Source organism: Terrapene carolina, unplaced genomic scaffold, assembly GCF_002925995.2.
Source record: "Terrapene carolina triunguis isolate 2854851 unplaced genomic scaffold, T_m_triunguis-2.0 Scaffold130, whole genome shotgun sequence".
NCBI lineage: Eukaryota > Metazoa > Chordata > Testudines > Emydidae > Terrapene > Terrapene triunguis.
In genome coordinates, this window is record NW_020664481.1 from 21,471,239 (window position 1) to 21,483,671 (window position 12,433).

A 12,433-nucleotide genomic window follows, 5' to 3' on the forward strand; every position below is an offset into this window, starting at 1 on the left:
TGTACATAACTTTCAAAAAACAATACTGATTAAAAAAAGATGATTGATGGTACCTTAAAAATACCCAAAATTTCAAACTGTCTCCCGTCCAGCATTACAATTAGTGAAAAGAATAATTTTCAGGAGGAATTCTTACACTAAACATGGGTACTGAAATTGAAGTAATTAGAAACACTACGAATGTGAAAATACCACCAATTTTCCGCAGTTTAAAAAAAGAAATCAGAACGTTCTTTGGAATCACTGAGTTATCAAAAATTTGGATTTTTCTACAGTCTCTGCACCTTCTTTTCAAACCAGTCTGTCTGTGTACAGATTTCAAGTCTTTGAGCAGTTTAATATCCATTGTCGGAAAACAGTCTCTGACCAGCAGGAGGCTACATTAAAGACATATTGGCTTACTTTATTCATGACTTCTGCCAAAAATAAGGACTTTAGAGCATGAGACAGAATGTCCCTGTTTTAGGAGATTTTATGTACTTTGTGTATATTTCCAGTGCAAATTCTTTTTCAGCACTTGTGATAGGTGAGAGAGAAAGAAAAAAAGAAAGAAAGAAAGAAAGAAAGAAAGAAAGAAAGAAAGAAAGAGACAGACAGACAGACAGACACTCTCCTGTGGTCTTGCTTGGAGATAACCAACAGCCATAAAATGTTGAACTATTATCTATTGTTGAAGCCAGTTCCCCAGCACTGGCAAGTTGGGTTAGTTTATTAAAGATTTCATTTCTAAGATAAACTATGGTGTAGCATGAAATCTGGTCACGGCTATGGTTTTGATGTGCGTATAGATTGGTTAGAGATGCTTGTCCCTTGCAGCATTGGCCGGAATTGATTAGAAATAAGTCCATGATATTTCTCCACGTGTCATGAAATGTGAGAGATCTGTCTGACTCTAGTCTGTATTTCCTGTCGACACAACGGGCAGGTCTCCAGTTGCAAGGCACACTCCATGCACAGGTCACTAAAGAAGAGAAGATCAGTTACAAATCTGAATTTATGCTGATTTTTTTTTTAAATAAGAGTAGAATCAACACCATCCAGATGCTAATAAATTCACTCAATACAAAAATTTCATTCAACCACTGTGGAAAAAGGATCAGCAAGATGGATTTTCCTCAATGTGAAGGTCAGGTACTGTGTCCTCAGCTCCCACTAGAGTCAACGGAAGCCCATGAGTCTCAACCCCCTTCCTTGCAGGAGGCAATCAGAATCTTGCAGGATTTAGGTCCTTAATGCTGCTGAGCAATTTTTAGTGCAGTCACCCTTTAATTAATCCACAGACCAGGTATGGTTTGGACAATGGCAGTGTCAATAACTAGAGGCGATAGGGAGGTATATTCTGCACACTCACTCAATCCTTTGTCTTTCTGATAACTGCCAACAAGATTGTCAATTCCAACAGTCGTATTATAGTGGTGCCCACAGGTCACTAAGAGCTGGACACTTAGCTGCAAACTCATTTCATACAGGCAATTAAAAAACCATCATGGCAATGACATTGTCAGTATTTAACTGTATTTGAACTGGGGACTTGGTAAAAGGATCCAGATTGCATTAAAAATCCAGTCCCATTCTTGATTTTTCTCTAAACAAGATTGTATTTTATTTGGAGCTTTTATACTATACTTATCTCAAGACACTTTCCAGACCAAGGAGTTAAATTTGGTAGTGCAGGAACTGTGAAGAGACACAAAAGCAGGTCTATGCTTAGCGACAGCATACACCCACCCCCTTGGATATTACATCTGTTTTGTTGAGGGAGATGTTGGTCAAATGACTAGTGTTTATTTATCCTGAACTCTTTTTCAAATCTTTAAAGGGACAGATCTTTTCGTGCAGGTTGGGTAGTCACCAGAGATGAGCAGAAATCGGACTTTGACTGCATTTTCACACAATGTGGTGCAAACGGACAAGATCTTTGTGTTTAAATTTACCTGTGTCCACACGGTCTGAGTTCTGTGTCTGCTACCTCATCACAGCACAGCGTGCAGCAGTTCTCTCGGATACTCACTTGCTTCAACAAAGCCAGACGTCTATGTCTGAAATAGATGTACAAGAAAAACATTTATCACTAAACTACACTCCTGAGTAATGGATCCAGGCCAATACCACATCTGCAGGTATTTTTCTCCTACACAAATTCTTTACTGTTGTTCTTAATTGACAATTAAAAACAAATCAGTAAAAACATTCCTAAACGAACGTAAAATTATTTGGGACAGTCTAACAACCCTATTCTGGCTACGCTGTGGGGAGGGTTGGAAGAGGTGGCTAGACTAGATGACTCAATACATCTTTTTTCCATCTCCAATTCCTATGACTTCAAAGTGGAACACTTCTAAATTAAAAAAAAACAAACCACCTCTTATGATTTAGTTTGATTATATACACTGGTATAATAGGAATGTTTTAAAAAAAATTCTCAATATGCACAAAGTCTCAGAAACCATACAATACTGTAAAACTGTTTACAAGAATATAGATACAAGAGAGGGACAACAATCCAACATATCAACCAACACAAGAAGAGGAAAAAAAGGCCAGGATGGAGAGGAGAATGTATGGTGTGTTAGTATAAAGGAAATGTCGAAGGAACTGAGTTAATAAAAACTTTACTCCATATGTTTGGATTCTAACAATGGAATTAGAGCTGTATTCTCAAGTGACACCAATACCAAGGAATTTCAGGTGAGAAAAATCAATGAAAGAAGTGATAGCATTAGTGCAGTTCTTCTGGACAGCAGCTAAGTAGTTGGAGGGACCTTCTACATTAGATTAAAAATGAGGAGATTTAGTATGTCATTTTCTTGATAAGTTTTGAATGAACACAGGGAGGAGGCTGAAATAAGGAAACAGTCAAAGAGTGTAGGGTAAACAGTGCAGCCACATCTCTAAACACTAATAGTCACCAGTGTTAATATAGAAAGGTGCTGGAGAAAAAGCATCAGAATTTTCACGGATGAAAGAAAATCCTTCCAATACCCAAGAAATGATAAAACGTCAGCCCTGCTCCTTCAGTGGGGCTACTAGCACTCTGCACTCCTGTGAATTCAGTGGAACTCTGTGTGGCTAGACGGCACCAATGGAGGTTCAGTCCCTTGATTTTTTTTGCCCACTCTCAGCATTTGTGGGACTTTGGATACCCCCCAGAAGGAGCGTGAACTGAACTGAGAGCGCAGCTCAGCTGGAGAGCGGGGGTCAGTTGGGGCTCGCCAGGAGGTGAAGGGTCTTCAGGGCACTGTGATAGGCCCTATTGAATTGTGTACCCCCGGAAGGGGGTTGGTTGTACACATGCAGACTGCGTGATTCAGCTGGAGGGCTGAGTCAACAAAGAGCCACCTGACGAGGGCGGTAGCCGGTGGGAGGCACTGCGAGCAGTGCAAAGCTGAAAGAAGTGCAAGCACAGGCACACCAGATAGGAAGTGCTCGTGAGAGGCGAGTGGCCCAGTCACAATAACTATCTTTAGGCATCAAAGTTTAAAAATTTGGGTTTTACCCCAGGATACATGGCGAGTTAGTGGCAAAGCAGGGCCACTGGTTCCCAGCACTGTGCTCTCCTGCACTGGATCACACTTTTACTGATTGCCTAAAGCTAGAATTGAAAAATTTTCCTTTTTGCAGAAATGCAAAATTTATGCTGATTTTATCCGAGTAGAAGTTCTGAGCATAAATTAAGCCAAAAGGTCTTAAACTGTTCATAAATTGGGGAATTGCCAGTCCACTCCAACCTCTCTCCTTGGCAGCATCTTTCTTAGTAAGGAAGTATTTTTATTGAGATTAGGAGAAGAGAACAATCACTTCAGGCTTTACAATTGCTTGCAAAGTGCTTCTACACGGCCAATGTCACAAATGAGGTCACTTTTAAACAAGACACCAATTTTAATTAAGAACATTTTTCTTCAATTAACTTCACAGTTTATACATAGCAGGAAGTGCTTTTTACTATGTGTATTTTAAACACTGTGCTAGGTAAGATCAGTTTAATTTTAAAACTGCACCGGCAGTGTAGTTTAATGAGTACAGAAGGAAGATGGACAAAATTTAGCATGTGCTTAAGTGCTTTGTTGAAGTGGAGCCTGAAGTCTAGTCCTTATGTGAAAGGGACATGCTAATCAAGTGCTGAACTGATCACAAAGTTATTTATGTTCTAGGAGACTACAATGTTAGACCATTTACACCAGAAATTTGACATATTCTGTTCAAACCTACACATTTGTATATTGTATGAATGTGGCATAACCAGGCAGAAAGAGATTACCTTGGTAAAATTATTTTCTCCTCTGCTGTCAGGAAGGCATAATCATTAAAGGTGCTAAATTTGATTGAAGGTGAATACTTGAAAGGTTTTGCTCCAAAATTGAACTCACATTGTTGATAGGACATGAAACTAGCTGCAGCAAAAAAGCCAGATCTGCAATTTGAAGGACAGCATGAACATCAGAAAGCAATAGTACAGACAGAGCATGCTGGACATACTCATTGGACCAGAATCTATCCCACCCTGGAACAAGACTCCCAATACTATAATTCAGCCAGTTATTTGGGAGAGAAACTCCAGGGCACCTGATTTTAGCAGCACATATTTTCCTTGATTCTTCGTTTCCGAATTTAATTAAGATATGTGAACCAAGACCATTGCCACTATCTGCCAGAGCCTCTACTGGCTACAAACAGGATAAGTTGCATCTATGTGGAAGGCAAACACATGCACCTGAGTGGGTGACAACACTATTCTCCATCCAACTCAGTAGGAATAACTGTTTTGTCCAAAATGGGGCTGTCTGCTGCTGTTTGGGGAACAGGTTCAAGTGCAAAGGATTCAACATCGCCACCCCCCGCCCCTCTTTCCCTTATTTGCCTAGGCACAAAACTTGGGGAGCCCTGAGTAAATTATGAGCATGCAAAAAGTTCATACATTTGAAGCAACAAGAACAAGGTTTTGTTATTTTATCTCCCAGAGAACCAAAATCCTCAATATTATATAGCAAGTGTTCCGTAAGTTGCTAAAATTGCACTACAGAAAGCGGTATTAAACTTAGGCTAAAGAATGCGTTTCCTCTGGCCCTTAAATCCATTTGTAAATTCACACTAATGTCATTTTAACTGTTATCAGTACTTTCAATAGGGAGGTCAGCTTAAAAGCAATAGGATCTATGACTGGTAAATATTGGTTTACTGTCAAACTAAACCCAGAATTTTAAATTTTTTTTCTTTTAACTAATGAGAACCATTATACATATTGCACTTTAATTCTTGTCTCTGTCAGCATGAAAATATACTTACACAGCAGATGAAAACACTTGCTTCTCAGCGGGAAGCTGGTTCCCATTTAAATAGAAGATCATTTGCTTTTCTTGCAAATCGAGTAAAAATCCTATTGTGTCTCCTTATGTGCAAAAACAAAAATATTTTAAGATTAAGTTTCAGATATTTATGGCATTCAACGAACAAAAACAAGTATGATTGGGAGTTGGAGGTGCTGATTGTTGAGGAAAGGTTAAGACGCTGACTGTGAATAGCTTGGCTAAGGAGTGACTAATAGGGAACAACCTACCTCTATTTGAATAAGCACTAAGGAGGGAGAAGAGTTATTTACCACAATAAAAAGGGTATAATTAGGAGGAAATTGGATGAAATTAAGGAAAGGAAGATTTTAGCTTGATTTGCACACAGACAGCAACATTTAAGGAATATTAACACTGCTAAGTTAAATATTCAAAAGTTAGCAAATGCAGGCTTTAGGGTCGCCTCTTTCCATTCCCTCCCCAGGATGGAACATGCCCAATGCAGACAATCTTCAGGAAATTAAGCTGCTAAAAATCTAAAGAAGTCTCTACAGAGCATGTGTAAACTGAGGTATTTTAAAGATTTTACAAGTTGGGCAAATTTGGGTTGATTTTCGTGTGGATTACAGGCACATCCCTAAGAAAAGAAAAGAAAAAAGGCCGCCGTCCTCCCAAATTTCAAGTTCCTACTCCAAAGAAAGGGGGCACTATAGCTTCTCAAAGCAAAGATTGCCAGACTTTCCTCTCTTTTTTATACAGGGGCCAAACAATGTATTTCCCAAATCCTGTTCTCAGAAACAGCCAAACCATTTTTGCTGAAGACAGACACATCAGCCTGAGGTAAACACCTTGCATGGAAAATTTCCGCCCCAATGACTTAAGTTTGGCCAAGTTATAAGCAACTGAAAACAGGATCTTATAAAAGGAAGTATCAGGCAACATTAAGCTAAGGTGGCGCTATCAGCACCGCCTCTAATAACCGATGGTGGTGGTTGGGATTCCCCAAAGTGAGATTTGTTAAGCTGTGGAATGTCTCCATGAGAAGTGGTGGACAGTTTCACATGACATTTAAGAAACCAGACAGAACACCAGTAAGCGTACAGTAATTAACAATCCTGTAATGGCAAGAAGTTGGCTAGATGACCTCGTCTTCAGAGTCTCTGACACTGTTAATAAACTCCAAATACAGGCAATTCCTCCTGTGAGTATTCTAAAAAAGCTCTCTGGAGAAAGCAGGCTAGGATAACTGCCACAAGATGAAGAAAATACCTTCTTTCCAACAGGGATGGGAATGTGGTTTACTTCTGGCATTATACCAAATCAGCTGCCGGCAGCCATCATATGCACAGGAGTACTCGTCGTCCCCAATACCGTAACCTTCCTTTAGAGAAACAAAGCACAGCAATTTAATCTGCAGTCACTCCTGTTCGGTGGGAAAGGGCTGGAGGTCTATTTTTACATAACCAAACCATTCATTCTAAGAAGTTCAATTTTCTTATATTCTATTTTCTCTCTCTCACTTACACCCACACCCCCCTCATTCAGTATCACTTCCTTACTCTTCTTTCGACCTAAAAATGCGTCAGAACTACACAGCTCTTCTTATGAAGGCATATTTACTTTTTTCTCCTCCAAAATCCTTTGGAAGAGAGACTTTCAAGGTCAAATGGATTTTACTCCTTTAAATAAAAAAAATTAGGGGTGACTTTATTGCTCATGAAAGATGAAGGTCTAATAGCATTAACTGAACCAGGCTTAGAAAGAGTAGAGGTACCAGGTGAGCTTCCTCTCAGGCAGCTCTGACCATGCACCTCATTTCTGATCTATGTTCACCAGACAGAATGACTCAATATTAAGAATCAGGGCATTTACTGGGTAAACTAGCATGACCGAGGTGTTTGCAACGTTCCACACAATTGTTGTATTATTGTGTACCCAGGTGTTACAATGTTTTCCATGTGTCAGAGGGAGTATGGTCTGGTGGATAGTGCCCAAGACGGCAAGTCAGGAGTTATGGGGTTTATTTGTGACTCTGCCAGCAACTTGTTGGGAGACACTGGGCAAGTCACTGAACCTCTGTGCCTCAGGTCCTCCACACTTGTAAAATAGGGATAAAGATTGCCTACCTCCCAGGGGTGTTGTAAGGATTAGTGTCTGCGAAGTGCTTTGAGCTCCCTGAATGAAAGGGACTATACATTTTATATGTTAATTAATAGCCGATGTATTATCCTTACAACAAACCTAGCAACATTTTACTTGTTTTCTCCACAATGCCACCGCTCATCTAACCGAAGCTACTCTCAAACTCAAAAGCTGACAAAACTTGAGACAATGACAAGTTATATTCAAATAAAAGGAAGTGGCTCCCAGCACCAAGACTGTGGGAAAAACAACGCCCTCTGTTGCCCCCTGCCCCCACTAACAAATCCAAAGACTGTACTATAAAAAGCTTCCCACAGACTCCTCACTAAACCCATTTGGGGGCAAGCAGTAACTGAACACAATATCCCTCAACGTACTAGAAAGCCACCTCTCCTTGTTGACGAGGAGGAACCAATTAGCAGTATGGAAGAAGAGACGAGTTTCTGCTTGCTCTGTGGGATTTGATAATGGCAGAGATGCCCGTACTCCTCCAACAATGCAAGTCTCACAGCTCCCAAATTATAGCTAAATTCAGTCAATTTTCAAGTGTTAACGAGATAAATGGCCCCAAATACATTACAAATGAACTTGCTCAACTTGACAAACATTAGTCCAGTTGAGATGTCGGAAGTACAGGCTTCAATCAAAAATCTGAAAAATAAAGCAGCGAGAGATGATCAAATTACAACAGAAATGCTTAAAATACTTGATACCAGCATCCTAACAAAACAGAGAGAGCTGCTTAATGAAGTTTCGGAAAAAGAGAACCCCCCCTCACCAAGAGAAACATGGAATAATTGTCAGAATATTCCAAAAGGATTAATTTTACTGACTGTAACAACTGGAGAGGAGTTACACTACTCTCTGTTGTAGGGAAAGCCTTGTGCAGTGTGATAGTAAATTGGATGAAAGCGGTAGTGGATGCAAAGCTTAGAGAAGAACAGGCTGGATTCAAGCCCAAGAGATCCTGTGTAAGTCAGATATTCACAGCAAGGACCACAGAAGAATATCTAAAAGGGGAAGCTCCCTTCTTCATCAATTTAATTGATTTTCAAGAAGCATTTGATAACCTGCACTAACATACATTGTGGAACATTGTTCAGTCCTATAGAATCCCAGCTAACGTCATCAAGACCATGTAGAGATGTGAAGTGCTCTATAAAGGTGAGCAATCAGACAGAGTAGTTCACTGTTGACATGAGTGAAACAGGGCTGCATTGTATCTCCACTGTTTGCCGTAGACTGGATAACAAAGAAGTGTATTAACAAACACAAACACGGGTACAGCATGGCTAGATGGCTAATGCCTAGACGACGTTGACGATATTGTGGTACTGAGCAGCACCCCCAAAAAGTTACAAATAAAGAGACAACTTGGCAAAAATAGCAAGCCAAGCATGGCTCAAAATTAATTATGCTAAAACAAATATCCTTGAAAGCCAGATGTCAAATGGTAACATCACAACAGAAGTCAAAAACAGGGTGGATAAAAATCAATGATTAAAAAAAAAAAGGGGGGATTTAAAATCGGATTTTTTTGATAAAATTCTTTGAGGAAAAAACCTATCTAAAGATAGTTTTAATTAAGATACATGATAGCTCAAAGATAGGGATTATAAATTCTAATTCTATAGTATGAGACAATATATTCATGTAATGTTTAAGAAAAGTTTTGTAAATTAGTTCCAATAGTTCATGGATTAGGGACCCAATTTTATGCGGTTCCAGGGGGTTCTGTTTAGATTTACGTTAATCTTTCTATCTACCCAAACAGTGCTCAGTCTAGAAGATACCATCAGAGAGGATTAGTTTTGCAGTTCTCAGATTGTGGATTTGTGTCTCCAGAGATAATAGGCTTGTTAACAGCAAAAATGTTTTTAAATACACCTCTACCCCGATATAACGCGACCCGATATAACACAAATTCGGATATAACGCGGTAAAGCAGTGCTCGGGGGGGGTGGGGTGGGGGTTGCGCACTCCAGCAGATCAAAGCAAGTTCGATATAACGCGGTTTCACCTATAACGCAGTAAGATTTTTTGGCTCCCAAGGACAGCGTTATATCGGGGTAGAGGTGTACATACATACATACTATATAGAGGTGAAAAATAACCCTATTGTCCCTCTGCAAATTTGTGTACACAGAGTCAATCCCTTACCTCTCTCTGAAAGTGCAAAGTTTCAAAAAGTTCAATGAATAGAAGATTGTTGGGAGTGGAATAGATCTGGACAAGGAGAAGAAGTCTGGAGATAAATGCGAGAAGGGAAGGACATGCAGTAGAAACTATTTGAGCAGCATATTCCAGAAGTCTTGAGGTCTTTCTGAGTGTAGCCTTCATTGATTTGAGATCTACCATACCATTTTCTCACTAGAAGGAAAAACCTATAATGGCAGCAGGCTGTAAAAGAGACCCAGTTTGGGAATAAGAACCATTCAAGAAATATATGTTTGTTGATGATATTTTAAAGAAAGTCACACCAGTGAACTGGTGGGTCACTTAAGCACTTGGATTCAGAGACTGTTGAAGTGATCATCTCACTTTTAACAGCAGTAGCTTCTTCTGCCGGTGTAGAAAGATTTTCTTCTTCCTTTGGACTAATTCATTCCAAATTGAGAAATCGTTTGGGACCTGAAAAAGTAGGAAAGCTTTTTTTTCTTTTCCAGATTATGAACAAACAGGAAAATGAAGGTGAAGATGACTGAGTTAGCTGCAGAAGCCAATATTTTAAGTTTCTCATGTTGACCTGGCTGACAGTAGATTTAATGTTTTTTTTTGTTTTTTGTTTTTTTTAATATTTCATTTATATGGAGGGAGGGATAGCTCAGTGGTTTGAGCACTGGCCTGCTAAACCCAGAGTTGAGAGTTCAATCCTTGAGGGGGGCCATTTAGGGATCTTGGGCAAAAATCAGTACTTGGTCCTAGTAGTGAAGGCAGGGGGCTGGACTCGATGACCTTTCGGGGTCCCTTCCAGTTCTATGAGATAACATATGGAGATAAAACTGTTTTTAGTGAAAAACAATTTTAAGAAAAACAATTCTGATTTTAAAAATCTTGAATATTTAACTAAATTAAAAAATGCATATGCTTGTTTTGTTAAAATATTATGTTTGCTATTGAAGAAAAAAATCCAGAATACATAACGTTGTTTTAGTTAAACTAAACAATTTAAATATCTGTCTGGTGATGTTCTCCTCCTAATACAGCATGGCAAGAAAATCATCCAAATATTAATGATTAACCTGTTGAATTGGAGATAGTTCACCTCCCAATGACTTCATAAATATCTGCTTCAATTACCTTTGATAAATGAAATGACCAATCATTCATTTTCTGATATAGCTCTAAAAACTAATCTGAAAAGTTTTCAAAATAAATCACTTTAAAAATGTATAGTGTGTACCTTCTAAAAATGAAACCTACATCTATCTCTGGAAGTTGTGAAGAATATGTATTAAGGTTATAATAACCAACAAAAATGCACTTTTATGTAGAAATCCATGATTAAATTGAGTCTTCCTGACTAGTGATTTAAATCAAATCCACCCCCCTGGTCAAAAATATCAGGAAGAGCAACTCATCTACTGGGTAGTACCATATTAGTTAACGGATACCTCAAGAAGGAAGTGACATCAAGGATAGGAAAGACATCCACAGTATTTAGTAAACTTAACAACGTATGGCAATCAAAGATATTCAGCACCAGAACAAAACTGACAATTTTCAATTCAAACGTAATCTTGGTGCTAACATAGGGCTGCAAGAACTGGAGATCTGCTAAAAGGTTAGAAAACTAGATGCATTCAAAAGTAAGTGCCTACGAAAGATTCTGGACATGGGTTGGAAAGACTTCATCACCAGCGAAGAAAAGTCACCAACCAGGAGCTCATTGCTCCGGAATCAGAAGGCACTGCTGGACATATTTGGGGCATGTACTTTGGATGCCAATGCACAGACTCCAACACGAAACTGTCAAATGGAGACCAAATGGTGTGAAGACGTGAGGGCACCCGTGAGACTTCTTAAGAACCCCCCCTTAGCAGGGAAGGTAGACTAGTCCATCTCAACAACACAGAGCCAACAGAAGCAGCAGCAAATGACAGACAGGAATAGAAGAGACTGGTTTCCGCCCTGTGCACCAACATTGGTGCAGGAAGGATGTAAAAGCACGTTCCACGTACATGAAGAGCATGTGACTACCTGATACGCCTGGCTGGCATAATTTGAGGTGAAGATGGTGGGGAGGGTTTTTTTTATTATTATTATTATTAATATAAATAAACACACAACCCTAACCCCCATTTCTAAGATAAATTAAAATCTGCTAAACAGAAAATACCAGAAATATCCAATCAAGGGAAAAATAAAGTGTAGTAAAGCAAACTTCTAACCCTTAAATAGAGACATTATCTCAATTCTCCCTTCTTAGAGATTCCTCACAGGAAGCACATCAGACAGAAAAAAAACCAACCCCCAAACTGTCAAGCTACTTATGGTGAGTGGGAAAAATCTTTTAAGCCTCTTACAGTTTAAGGGCTGGTGGGCTGCTGTTCCATTTCACAAACGGTTTCCATTACAGTCAGTGTTGACAACTTCTGGTATTCAAGACAGGCTTGCAATTTTTTACATTTCTTTTGCAATACTGTGCAGTAGGCAAGGGGCCATATTTAGAGATGATGTAATCCGATGTGTAAATTATATGCCAGCAAGGGGAAGTAATTTACATGAATGAATGTAAGGGAGAGGATACCAGGAAGAGTAACTAATGGGGGCAGGGAATCTACTTTATCTTATTCCTTCTTACACCGTCCTGTTAGCTGCTTTTCTCGCTATATCCTTCTCTTCCATTCCCTTGGCACGTACCAACTTACGTTCATCAACACCAACATCTACATCACATCACAGTATTTGGTCTATGATGTACATCAGGTTTTGGAATGATTTTTTTTCTACAAAAGCTGGAACTGAGCAGTTTTAACTCTGGTCATTCTTGTATTATAACATTA

The 12,433-nt window shown here is 39.2% G+C and overlaps 1 protein-coding gene across 1 annotated transcript in view; it reads right to left on the bottom strand.

The window, feature by feature from the left end:
• RSPRY1 (ring finger and SPRY domain containing 1) overlaps nt 1-12,433 on the bottom strand; it is a 53,561-nt gene continuing 41,128 nt past the window's right edge. The window contains exons 11-15 of the mRNA XM_026652845.2: nt 6,555-6,666; nt 5,284-5,386; nt 4,259-4,411; nt 1,935-2,039; nt 1-961 (exon numbers count right to left, since the gene is read on the bottom strand). Coding sequence (XP_026508630.1) covers nt 865-961; nt 1,935-2,039; nt 4,259-4,411; nt 5,284-5,386; nt 6,555-6,666 — 570 coding nt within the window. The 3' untranslated portion in view covers nt 1-864. The remainder of the gene's footprint in view (nt 962-1,934; nt 2,040-4,258; nt 4,412-5,283; nt 5,387-6,554; nt 6,667-12,433) is intronic.